Here is a 13,227-nt window from a genome sequence, read left to right on the forward strand (position 1 = left end):
AAATACTATAGTTATATACAACTGGGATATATTCTATTTCACTGCCTTCTGCAACAGCTGCTGATTCAAACTCTCAGCTGAAATGCCTGCTTAATCAGGATTTCAGCAAGAAAAGGATCACTTCCTATGATAAGGTTTAAAACATTCATTAGTGTTTTTTAAAAAAAACGGTTACCAACCTTGCTGGAGAGGCTGAGTGTTTGTACTGGGATTCTGACTAACTGGCTGGGTTGAGCTACTGGCTGTTGTGGCAGTAACAAGTCGGACATAATGAAACTTGCTTCCAGGCACTTGAATCTGCTGGACATTGGGAGCAGTTGCCAGAGGAATAATTGTCTTAAATTGTGATGTGCTCACGCCTCCAACAGTGATGGTCTGCACAGTTGATTTCACTGCCTATTAAACAATACAACATGGCTATCATTAATCTGGGATTTCACTTTCCTACCCCTTGGCACTTATGACAATTGCTCAGTAAAAGAGTATGTTCCTGAATTGCATCAACAGCTGTTGAAAGGAATGACCTGTTCAAAGAGAAATGAATAGTAATGAAAACACCAGTGTAACCAAAATCAGTGAGTTCTACCTTCCATCTCTAGTAGTTAACTTCCTTGACAGTCTAGGTCAGATGACTTGCTATGAAGAAACTACTGTGTAAATTACAAGCACTCATACAGTTTTGTTAATATCAGGTAAAATTTGTAAGAAAAAGATTATTTTAAAACTTACAGAAATAAGCCTCATTTTCAACACAGACAAAAAAAGGACACAGATATTTGGTTTTATTGCTACCCACCAAATTAACTATGGCAAATTTCATATTCACATGTCCTAAAGGAGAAAGAAATCAAAAGAAAAGCCTTCATTAAATCTAGCCAATTCTGGAAGGCATATATATATATAAAACATCCCACAGATACAACTGTACCCACTAGCCTATGGGCAGAAGGCCAAACTCAGTCCAAAATTACAACTATATTTTGGTTGGTCTAGGGAAACTAATTTTAGATGATTCAGATCTAAGTCAATATAATCATTTAAAATCCTTTCCTTCAGTCCAACAAAAAAGCAATGTGACTCTCCAAAAAGCTAAATGAAACATCAAAGGCAGAAAAGAACAAAAGTCTTTTAAGATGTCTCCAATTAATGTTTAACCAATGTACAACAGGCTGTCATACAAAGAAAGGGTCCAGACAAAATTCTCTAACTAGTTCTATGGTACTATTTGATAAGAATTACACCCCCACCTATTCTTCAAACAGCCCTCATGCTAAAAGACAGGTGACATGAGGGAGGTAGCCCAAATTCATTCTATGGATAACAATTCATGAGAGAATAGTTCTGAAGAATTTGACCATTTTCATAAAAGTACAGGGAAAAAGGAAGAGTGTCACTTTAGTTTGGCAACTCTCCAAGTAGTAGTCAAAGTACATTACTTCAGCATAAAATAATTCACAATTATCACTAGGCAGAGGCACCACAAAGCAGATTTAAAATAAAGATAAAACAGGTTGATGGTCAGTGAGTTAAATGAAAATATAAAGCTTAAAAAAATGTATACATATGGAAGCTACTTAAGAGTCAAGCAACCTATGAGTCAGGTGTATAATGATGCAAGAGACATTATCTTTGGGACATCAACTCTAAAGGGAAAAAGAACATTATTTTAAGAAACAAGGCAGGGGAAAGAGGGGGAGGATAGATAAACTATGGATTTGGGATTAACAAATACATGTTACTCTATATGAAATGAACAACAAAGACCTACTGTATAGCACAGGGGACTATATTCAATATCTGACAATAACTCATCAGGGAAGATGATCTGAAAAAGAATAGATACATACATGTATAACTGACTCACTTTGTTGTACACTTGAAACTAACACAACACTGTAAGTGAACTATATTTCAATTAACATTCATCTTTAATAAAAAAGAAAAATTTTGTTACAGAAACAAGGTGCTTCAGATATAATAATTAAATTTACTGCATACTTAATACACACAGAGGGCAGTGCTTCTGAAAACACTAAGATTATCGAATTTGAATCTAACAATCACATTAGGAGCTAGGTACAGCAAGCCGCAAATATGGGGGCTGGTTTAGATAAGTTTGCACAGTATACTGTGTTTCCAACTCTACTTTCAATTTTTTTTTTTTTTTCTTTTGGCTCACCACACAGCTTTCAAGATCTTGGTTCCCTGACCAAGGATCGAACTTGGGCCATGGCAGTGAAAACGCTGAATCCTAACCACTTCACTGCCAGAGAATTCTCTCAATTTCTCTAAACTTCACACTACAACTCTTACATGCTGTATATAACTGGGTCTCTGAGGACAAAATCAGATCTGACTATATTTTTTATCAGTATACATCTATTTACATCTAACAGTTAAATAACTATGTGGATTTAAATCTACCATTGAACTAATCCCTATCTGAACATCCTGTCCTCTTCTGTCCCTTTTCCTCTCTTTTTTTGCCTGCTTTAGGGTTAAATGTTTTATTATTTATTTCCCCCATGGTAGTTTGTTATTTATATATAGTTACTATTTTTATATAGTATTACCCTAGAGACTACAATGTTCAATGTTGGAATTAAATCAGTACTTTAAATATCACCCAGACAACGGAAGAACCACAGAACACTAACATCATTTATTCCTGCCCCATCTTTGTGTTACAAAAATATGTAAATATTTTTAAATTCTCCATTTAATTGAAACTCTGTAAGATATTAATTTAAATATACCCACAAATGTACCCTTTCCATCCTTTCTATACTCTTTCTCTGCTTCCATTTGGGATTGTTTTCCTTCTGCCTAAAGAACTCACTTTAGGATTTCCTTAAGTACTGGTCTGCTGAGAAATTCTCTACTCTTTGTTTCTCAAAAAATATTTAATCCTTTTTGTTTAATCTGTATCTCTTTTGCTGACAAACTCATCTACTGAATTCTTAATCTGTTTTAAGCTTTCAGTTTGAAAATACTCATCTGATCCCTTTTATAGCTTTTAATTCCCTGCTGGAGTTCTTTGTCTTGTTAAATTGTTGTTCAGTCACAAAGTCGTGTCTAACTCTTTGCAACCCCATGGGCTGCAGCACACCAGGTTTCCTGTCCTTCACTGTCTCCTGGAGTTTGTTCAAACTCATGTCCATTGAGTCAGTGATGCCATCCAACCACCTCATCTCCTGTTGCCCCCTTCTCCTCCTGCCTTCAGTCTTTCCCAGCATCAGGGTCACCTCCAATGAGTCGGTTCTTTGCATCAGGTGGCCAAAGAACTGGAGCTTGAGCTTCAGTGTGTCCTTCCAATGAATGTTCAGGGTTGATTTCCTTTAAGACTGACTGGTTTGATCTCCCTGCTTGTCCAAAGGACTCTCAAGACTTTTCTCTAGCATCCCAGTTTGAGAGTGTCAATTCTTCGGAACTCAGCCTTCTCTGTGGTCCAACTCTAACACCCACACATGACTAATGGAAAAACCACAGCTTTTGACTACACAGACCTTGTTGGCAATGTGATGTCTCTGGTTTTTAATATGCTGTCTAGGTTTGTCACAGCTTTTAAATTCCTGAATATATTAATCTTAGTTATTTAAAAAGCCAATCTGATAATTATACTACCTATACCTGTTCTGAATACTTTGGTTGCCTGATACGCTTAATGATTTTTGACTGAGTACCAGGCACTGTTTATGAAAAATTAAGTAAATAATTTGAGGCTCAGAATGTTTTTGTTTTCCTCCAGAAAGCATTCAAGTCAGCTTCTGGCAGGCAGTTAAGAGTAGGGGCAGGTTCACTCCTCCCCCGACTAGGACTCCAGGCTTTACCTAGCTTCCTTCTCCTTTTGGGGGCCTGAACCCAAAGTTTTGTCCTTGAGGCCTGTAAGACTGAAGGTCTGTTCAGCTCCTCAACTCTCTGGGACCACTTTGCGCTTTTCTTCTCAGTCTCTCAGCCACACCTCACAAATGCCCTAAGACAAAGGGTCACACTGAACACCAGGCGACTTCTCTAGGCTTCCCTTGACTTCAAGATGGTGACCTATAAGGTTCTGGGTCCCTTGGTGGGTCTCCAATGCTTTCAAACGAATTTTACAAATACGTTTTCTTTTTAGTTGTTCTTGGTGGGATGGTTGGTCTTCACAAGCTAGTTTCGTATAGTCAAAAACAGAACATCCAGACTGAGTTTTAATCTTGGTTCCAACAGTACCTAGGTGAGTGACCTTATGCAAGTAACTTAGCTTCTCTGAGCTAAGTTTCCTTATTTGAAAATCTGAAAATGGCACCTTTCACATAGGATTGTTATAAGAATTAACTGAGTTAAATTATATGAGGTACAAACAGTAACTAATCACATATTATTGATATAACACTAAAAAAATGTGAACTGCTATTTGTATTATCATTATGCCCATTATAGATGGAGAAACTGAAGCTCAGATAGATTTAGTTAACTTCCCCAAGTTCACATAGCTAAGAGCAGCTGAGTTAGGGTTTGAACCAGAGCCAACTCTGAAGCCCATTTTCTTAAGTTAAGACATTGTAATGCCTCCTACTGTAGACATTTGGACTTCCCTGGTGGCTCAGATGGTGAGGAATCCACCTGCAATGTGGGAGACCAGGGTTAGATCCCTGGGTCGGGAAGATCCTCTGGAGAAGGAAATGGCAATCCACTCCAGTATTCTTGCCTGGAGAATCACATGCACAGAGGAGGAGCCTGGCAGGCTACAGTCCATGCAGACTGTAAGTCAGACATGACTTAGCAACTAAACCACCACCACAGAATACTGAATAGAAGTATAAATAGCATTTTAAAAAACTTTTTAATTTTGAAATAACTTTAGATTTCACAAGAAATTACAAAACTAATACAAACTTCCCATATGCACTTTCCCCTCTCCCCAAAAAATCATCTCATATAACCATAGGACGTTATTAAAACCAGGAAATGGACATTTGGTATAATGCTATCAACTAAACCACAGACCAGACCGTACTCAGATTTCATCAGTTTTTATGCACTTTTGTGTATGTACACTAAAGACTGTATAAATTCATGTAACCTACATCACCATCAAGATACAAAATTCTTCCATTACCACCAATAGACTCTACTGCACTTCCCTCTATAGTCACAACCCTAATTCTTGGCAACCACTGAGTAAACTGCATTTTTTAACACCTAAAATAAACTAAGTAACATATCAAAGCTACTAATTTTGTAAAAGACAAAAGCATTTGAATACTACACTTAACTGCTTTAAGAATTCACAAATTGGTACCTTCCTTGGAGAAGCCTGAGAAACTTCATGTGAAGGCATGTCTCACTGAACATACCACATCAGCAGAAAAATAGTTCACATACATTCAGTAAAAATCTTCAGTTATTGTTATTCCTGATTAACCCCACTGACAGTTGGGTTAAAAAGAGAATAATTTATATTCAAACTAGCTACATTTAACATGCATCAGTGGTTGTCCTGAAAAACATGGACTTGATTTTTTTGTACTATTTTTAAGCCATTTTTACTTAAATATCAAGGTAATAATTATACAGGGATATACTTCTTTATTGTTTTCTAATTAGCAAATACCACAAGTCCTTGCTTAATTGAAGATTTTCCTTAAAGGGGGAAAAAAAGGAATAATAAAATACTCTTCTTGTTCTATAAATGAGGATTCTTATTTAGTGAAGTTGGAGATAGACAGAGGGCTCAATCAATATCCAAACCCTGAATTTGTGGGGTTCCATATAAATATGTTGGCTTTTTTTGAGGGGGAGGAGTATACTTTAAAATTTGATTCTGTTTGTAAACACAGCTTAGAAACAAATGTTTGGACATATGAGTTTTGGTTCCAGTTTGTCTCAATCTTGTGCATACTCTGTCAAGCAACCTAATGCTTCTTTATAACTTTGTCTCTATCTGTGCAGGGTAGAATGTTACCACTGAATGAAATTCTTATACTGCTTTGGGACATCTACACAAATCTCCTTGTTTTGAACAGATATTAAGATACTATTTGTTTAATCTACTGCAAAATCAGAATAATAACTTTCCTCAATGCTGGTTGGGTACCACTTACTAAAGTTTGTTCTTTAAACTTGTTGTTCTTTAAAGCTTGTTCTTTAACATAAGCTCTTCAAGATCAGGTAGTACATAAAACAATCTACTTTTATCACATTAATTATGAAGCCCTGAGGTAAACAAAGTTAGACAAAGCCCTTTGCTATGGGAATTCTTAAGAGTCTTTAATATGCCAACGAGCATGACAGATCTCCTAGATGGGTATGGTGTATGTTTCCCAAACTTATTTAAAAACTGCCAAGACCAATGTCAAGGACCGTACCACCTCCTATGTTTTCTTCTAGGAGTTTTATACTTTCAGGTCTTACATACAAGTCTTTAATCCACTTTGAGTTAAATTTTGTGTGTGGTACAAGGGAGTGGTTCAGTTTCATTCTTTTGCATGTAGCTGTCAGGTTTCCCAATATCCACCATATATTCTTGGCTCCTTTTTTACAAATTAATTGATTACAAATTAATTGATCACATACACATGAGTTTATCTCTGGGCTCTCTATTGTGTTCCACTGATCAATTTTTCTGTGTTTATACCAATACCACACTGTTTTGACTATTACAGTTTTATAATATAGTTTGAAATTAGGAATTTATAGGGTTCCATCTTAATATGCTTTTCAGAAATTTGTGACAGAATGTTTATAGACCTTATCATCATGGAAAAACTATGTTTATATTATCCTAATTTCCAAACTTAAGGTTACTAAAATAAACCTACCAATTTGAAAGCTTTAAAATGCTTTCAAGCTATAAGAAACAAATGAGAAAATGAGAAAAGATAGATATTATAAATATTACATGACTAAAGACAGAGTCAAACCTTGGAATGGATACTAGAACTTTTGGCACTAATGTACTGACTGGTGAAATATTACAAAAAAGATGTAAGGTGTTCATTTGCCAGTTTTTCATGGATATTAACCTAATTTATGCTTTATTCACAGTTACAGTGACAAAGATAAGTAATTTAAATGTGATGTGTTAGAATCTATGGGAGCATTCAAGAAAAGGGTCAAATGACCATATCAGGCAAGTTTAGACAATGTGATTTAGGAGGCAGCAGTCTTATAAAAACCAGAAAGCAGGGAATCCCCTCGTGGTTCAGTGTTTAGGACTCCGTGCTTCCACCCTAGGTGTAGCAGCTATTTTTAAATTTTATGCCTCAAAAGACACTGTCAACAGAGTAAAATGGTAACTCACAAAACAGCAGAAAATTTGCAAATCATATGTCTAGTGGGGGGGGTTGAGATCCAAAATATATAGGGAACTTCTAAAATTCAAACAAACCAATTAAAAAATGGGCCAAGAATTTGAACATATATTTCTGCAAAGTATCATCACCTGGTAGTTCAGATGGTAAAGAATCTGCCTGCAGTGCAGGAAACCTGGGTTCGATCCCTGGACAGGAAGATCCCCTGGAGAAGGAAATGACAAACCACTCCAATATTTCTGCCTGGAAAATCCCATGGACAGAGGAGCCTGGTAGGCTACAGTCCTTGGGATCACAAGAGTTGGACACAACTTAGTGACTAAACCATCAGGGCATCATCAATTCAATGGACATGAGTTTCAGCAAACTCCAGGATGAAGTTGCAAAGAGCTGGACACGACTGAGTGACTGGACAACAAAGAAGATATACAATGACCAATAAATACATGAAAAAATACTCGAACATCATTAATCATTAGTGAAAGATGAAAACTACAATGACATACCACCTCACATACACTAGGATGGCTACTATCAGAAAAACAGTGTTGGCAAGAACACAAAGACATGAGAACGCTTGTGCATTGTTGGTGGGAATGTAAAATAGTACAGTTATTGTGATTCCTCAAAAAATTAAATATAGCATTACCATATGATCCAGAAATTCAGCTTCTGGGTATAGACTCCAAAGAACTGAAAGCAGTGCATCAACATGAATTCGCCGTAGGTATACATATGTCCCCTTCTCTTGAACCTCCCTCCCAGCTCCCACCCCTCCTACCCCTCTGGGGGTAGAGCCCCTGTCTGAGTTCCCTGAGCCATACAGCAAATTTCCATTGGCTATCTAGTTTACATATGGTAGTGTATATGCTTCCATGCTTCTTTCTCCATTTGTCTCACCCTCTCCTTCTCCCCCATGTCCACAGCTCTCTTCTCTATGTCTGCATCTCCACTGAAAGTGAAAGTCTCTCAGTCATGTCTGACTCTTTGCAACCCAATGGACTATACAGTCCATGGAATTCTCCAGGTCAGAATACTGGAGTGGGTATTCTTTTCAACCCAGGGATCGAACCCAGGTCTTCTGCATTGCAGGTAGATTCTTTACCAGCTGAGCCACAAGAGAAGCCCAAGAATTCTACAGTGGATAGCCTATCCCTTCTCTAGCAGATCTTCCCAACCCAGGAATCTAACCAGGGTCTCCTGTATTGCAGGCGGATTCTTTACCAGCTGAGCTACCAGGGAATTATATATAATTATAGTTATGCTGCCCTGCAAATAGATTCATCAGTACCATCTTTCTAGATTCCATATATTCACATTAATATATGATACTTGTTTTTCTTTTTTTTACTTCATTCTGTATAATAGGCTCTAGGTTCATATACCTCATTAGAAATGACTCAATTATCCTTCAATTAAAAATAATTTTTTAAAAAAATTCAATAAAAAAGGACCACATTATTAGAGAGATTTTAAAGAAACGAATTCAAAGCAGGGTCTCCAAGAGATATTTGTACACCTAATGTTCATAGTAACGTTAATCATAAGAGCTAATATATAGAAACAATCCAAGTGTCCATCCACAAATGAATATACATACCATGGAGCATTAATCATCTAGCCTTAAAAAGGCAGGAAATTCTGATTGGTGAACCTTGAGGACACTATGCTAAGCGAAATAAGCCAATAACGAGTAAAGGACAAATAATCTATAATCTCAGTTTTATGAAGTAGAGTAGCCAAAATCCCAGTGACAGAAAATAGATTAGTGGCTGTCAAGGGCTAGGAGAGGGGAGAATGGGCACAGAGCCTGAGTTTTCCAAGACGGAAAGTGCTCTGGAGATGGATGGTGGAGAAGACTGCACAACAATATGAATGCACTTAATACCACTGACCTGAACACTTAACATGTATACAAAGATGGCAAATTTCATGCTGTGTGTATTTTACCACAATATAAAAATTAGATGCCCATCCTGCAAGATGTGTTATATAAATCAGTCAGGATCAAACTGGTAGACAGGTGAATATAAATTTAACCATTCCATCATGCTTAAAAAACAAGAATAAATCTATTTGTTCTTGTGCTTAATTTGTAATAAAATATTATATGCAAAATAATTACATAAAAACAGATAATAATTTTTTAATGGATAAATAAAATACTGGGAGTAAGGAAGACTTCCCTAAGCATAGATCAAAAACTCAAAATTCACAACTTAAGACACTATTTTGAAAAATTTAATGTGCAAAATATCTGGCAAGAATACAAAGATGAAACCAACTGAGAAAAAGGTTTGTAACCACACTGATAACAAAGGAGTACTTTACATAACATGCTATGAGCTTGTTTTAGTTTGCAAACAAACAAAAAGACAAACCACCCAAAGAGCATCAGAGTTCAGAGGAAGAGTCCAGAAGACACACAAATATGAAGAATTTTTAAAATATAAATGTTTGAGATCTTTAAATCAGTTATGCTGGCAAACTAAAAATGACTGATAAACAAGAGAGCACAGAAGTAGATCCATACAAACAGAGCAACTGACCTCTGGATAAGGAACAAAGGCGATTCAACGGAGAAAGGTTATTTTCAACAAATGATGCTGGGACAACAGGGCATCCACACACAAAAAGTGACTTTCAATACAGATCTGACATTTTTCACATATGATCACAGACCTAAAAACTATAAAACTAAACGACAAAGCTCATGGAAGATAACAGCAGAAAAGTTAGGTTACCCTGGGTTTGGTGATGACTTGTTTAGATACAATACCAAAAGTACAATCCATGAAAGAAAAAACTGAAGGGTCAAACTTCATTAAAACTGAAAACTTCTGCTCTGTAAAAGACACTGTTAAAAAAAATTAAAAGACAAGCCGAAGACTGGAAGAAAATACCTGCAAAACATATGCTAATGTCTAAAGATACAGGAGTCATCTGAGTTATATTCCAGAAATTCTCAAAATTAAATGGTACCATAGCGATGCAACCAGCAAACTCCAGGCTATGAAAAATATAGGATGTAAACAACTAGATTTTTTTTTTAAAGGGCAAGAGGAAAAAAGGAAGAGGAGGAAAGTAAGGGAAATAGCATTCACTCACAAACTTTTCTGAATCCCAAGTTCAAGCACAGTGTAAAAATTTAGGTGCCTAGGGAAATGTGAATTAACTAGGTATTTAATGGCATTAATGGAATGTGAATAAGTTAAAAGAAAAAGTGTCCCTATCTTTTACATACATAACAAAATACCTACAGATAAAATGACATGATTTACTTTTTAAAAAAGTGGGAAGTGTTACAGATGATAACACAATAGTGGATAATTCCAAAGTTGGATGAAGGGTACACAGGGGTTAATTATACTATTCTAACTTTTTAGCATATTATAAATTTCTATATTAAAAAAGTTTTTAATAATAGTGCAACAGGACCCCAAAGGCATTCAAACATCATTAATTATAAAAGCATAAAAACAAAACCAACATAGTAACATAGAAAAGAAATTCTCTGCTAATGGGTGCTGATATGAGAAACATATTTATCTACAAAGTAACTTAGGCAACTGAATTAATGGGACTAGGAACCTGCAGTCACCCTAACTCTAACTCTTAATCAATCTTGAAACAACCTATGCTAAAGTTTATCAGGAAAACAGATCCCCTTCACTTCAAACTGTACTCACAGGACCATCCCCATTTAAGAGACTCACAGCAAAAGCAGAAGCTATCAACTCCTGAAACCTCTGTCCCAAAAGTGTTCTCTCAACCTCCCAATAACATCATTGCTCATATCTCTTCTTACCTGGATATATGTAAAACAAATTCAAAATCAACTCATGATTCATCTCTACCTGCTTTGAATCCACCACACAAACACTGCCTAATTAGAGACATTTTATAAGTCTTCATTAAATGACAAAATTAAGTCTAAATTTGCTTGGTTTTGAAAATTATCCAAAATTGAACCCTATCTCTATATGTTCTCCACTCCCTGCAAAGGATTACTAATTCCAATCAGAGTCAATCCAATCCAATCTTACTACTCTGTATGCATGTATCTCATAGGTATACATATGTGTACATTATAAGTATTTTTACCTCCAATCCTTCACTCTTGTGGCTGACATCCATTCCAATTCTACCCATTAAAAAAAATCTTAGCTCAGGGATGCCTTCTCTGATCATCCCAACTGCAGCTGAATCCTCTTATATAGGAGTTCATATCATCACTTGAGCTTTTGTAATTTTATACTTTTGTATATCATTTAAAGTCATTTCTGTCACATTCCCTCCCATACCTTCACAGACTTTAGGTCCCACATGTCTATTTTTGCTCTATTTCCCCAAAAAGTACAGCCCCTAACACATGGCAGGTATTGCTGAGTGTAGAATGAAGGAATCCCAGGACTTCTTTTTCTCTTCTCTTTAGTTTCACCTCACCTTGCCTATACACACAACTTAGCACCTATTTCATTGTTTGCTATTATTTTACATGCATTCAATTCTGTCTGACCAACCACCATAAGCTCTTCCATAGTTTCCACAGCCTCAGCACACAGCACACACTGACCTACTGACAGCCATTCACAAACAGAGAAGGAAAGAGTGACTCTGTCTATTTATCGGCTGCAACATGCAGCACGTGGGATCTTAGTTCCCTGACCAGGAATCCAACTTGTACTACCCTGGAAGTGTGGAGACTTGACCACTGGACTGCCAGGGAAGTCTCCAAGAGTGACTCTTAATAACAGGAAATCTTCATTATTGTTCAGCCTTCCAGTTTATTGCCTAATTCACGTCAATTACTTGTGTTAATATAGCACTACTTACTCTGCTGCTAAGTCACTTCAGTCGTGTCCGACTCTGTGCGACCCCATAGACGGCAGCCCACCAAGCTCCCCGGTCCCTGGGATTCTCCAGGCAAGAACACTGGAGTGGGTTGCCATTTCCTTCTCCAATGAAAGGGAAAAGTGAAAGTGAAGTTGCTCAGTCGTGTCCGACTCTTAGCGACCCCATGGACTGCAGCCTACCAGGCTCCTCCGTCCATGGGATTTTCCAGGCAAGAGTACTGGAGTGAGGTGGACAATTACATTATAGACTGCTTGCTGCTAACCAAAATCCAAACTCTCTTCTGCTTCCTGCATACAACCAGGTTACATTTCCTAGGCTCCCTTGAAGTCAAGGTAAGGCCACAAGACCTTTAGCTAGGGAGGTGAAAACTGCACCATGCATCTGGTCTGGTCCATAAATGTACCACCATGTACCTTTTCCCTGACTTTTCCCTGTTCAAGTTGGCTGGAATGGAGATAATCTTCAGGGAGACTGAGCACATCATTCAGTTTACTGTAATTTCTAGCCCATTACAAATATTAGCATTAAAAAAAATAAAACCGTCACATTACTTTTTAAAATGTATTCAATGGAATCAAGTCAACATAGTGATTTGACACTCACCAGTATCTATTACATTTTTAAAATATATATAAAGAACTCTTCAGCAGTCAGAAATTTACATTATTCCTTTTCCTCTATGAACTTGTGCTTGAATTCCATATCCTCTAAAAATTTTATTCTAGTGTAACATTTTTACCCTTGAAATTCTTTTATCATAATTTTCTGAAACAAAAAGATGTATATAAACTGAAAATTTAAAAACATTTTGTATCACCCTGATGTTGGAGAGGGGAATGGTAACCCAATCCAGTATTCTTGCCTGGAGAATCCCATCAACAGAGGAGCCTGGCAGGATACGGTCCATGGGGTCATAAAGAGTCAGACATGACTGAGCACACACATTACCCTTTATGTAAAGCTCTATGTGTTAAATAATTTTGTCTTAACTGAGTTCATAACACAAACACTGAAAACAACAAATACATTACAAACTGTGATTATTACAATATAAAAATTTTATTGGAATGCATTGCTC

At 36.7% G+C, this 13,227-nt stretch overlaps 1 protein-coding gene across 12 annotated transcripts in view; it reads right to left on the minus strand.

Moving 5' to 3' along the window:
* Positions 1-13,227, minus strand: part of LIN54 (lin-54 DREAM MuvB core complex component) — a 64,810-nt gene that overhangs the window by 16,572 nt on the left and 35,011 nt on the right. For 11 of the 12 annotated variants that reach the window (XM_070372613.1, XM_070372609.1, XM_070372614.1 and 8 more), the window contains one exon: positions 180-396. The exons of the other annotated variant lie outside the window; for it this stretch is intronic. In XM_070372613.1, the coding sequence (XP_070228714.1) occupies positions 180-396 (217 nt within the window). The remainder of the gene's footprint in view (positions 1-179; positions 397-13,227) is intronic. 12 annotated transcript variants of the gene reach the window in all.

The sequence above is a fragment of the Bos mutus genome, chromosome 6, assembly GCF_027580195.1.
Source record: "Bos mutus isolate GX-2022 chromosome 6, NWIPB_WYAK_1.1, whole genome shotgun sequence".
NCBI classification, from domain to species: Eukaryota; Metazoa; Chordata; class Mammalia; order Artiodactyla; family Bovidae; genus Bos; species Bos mutus.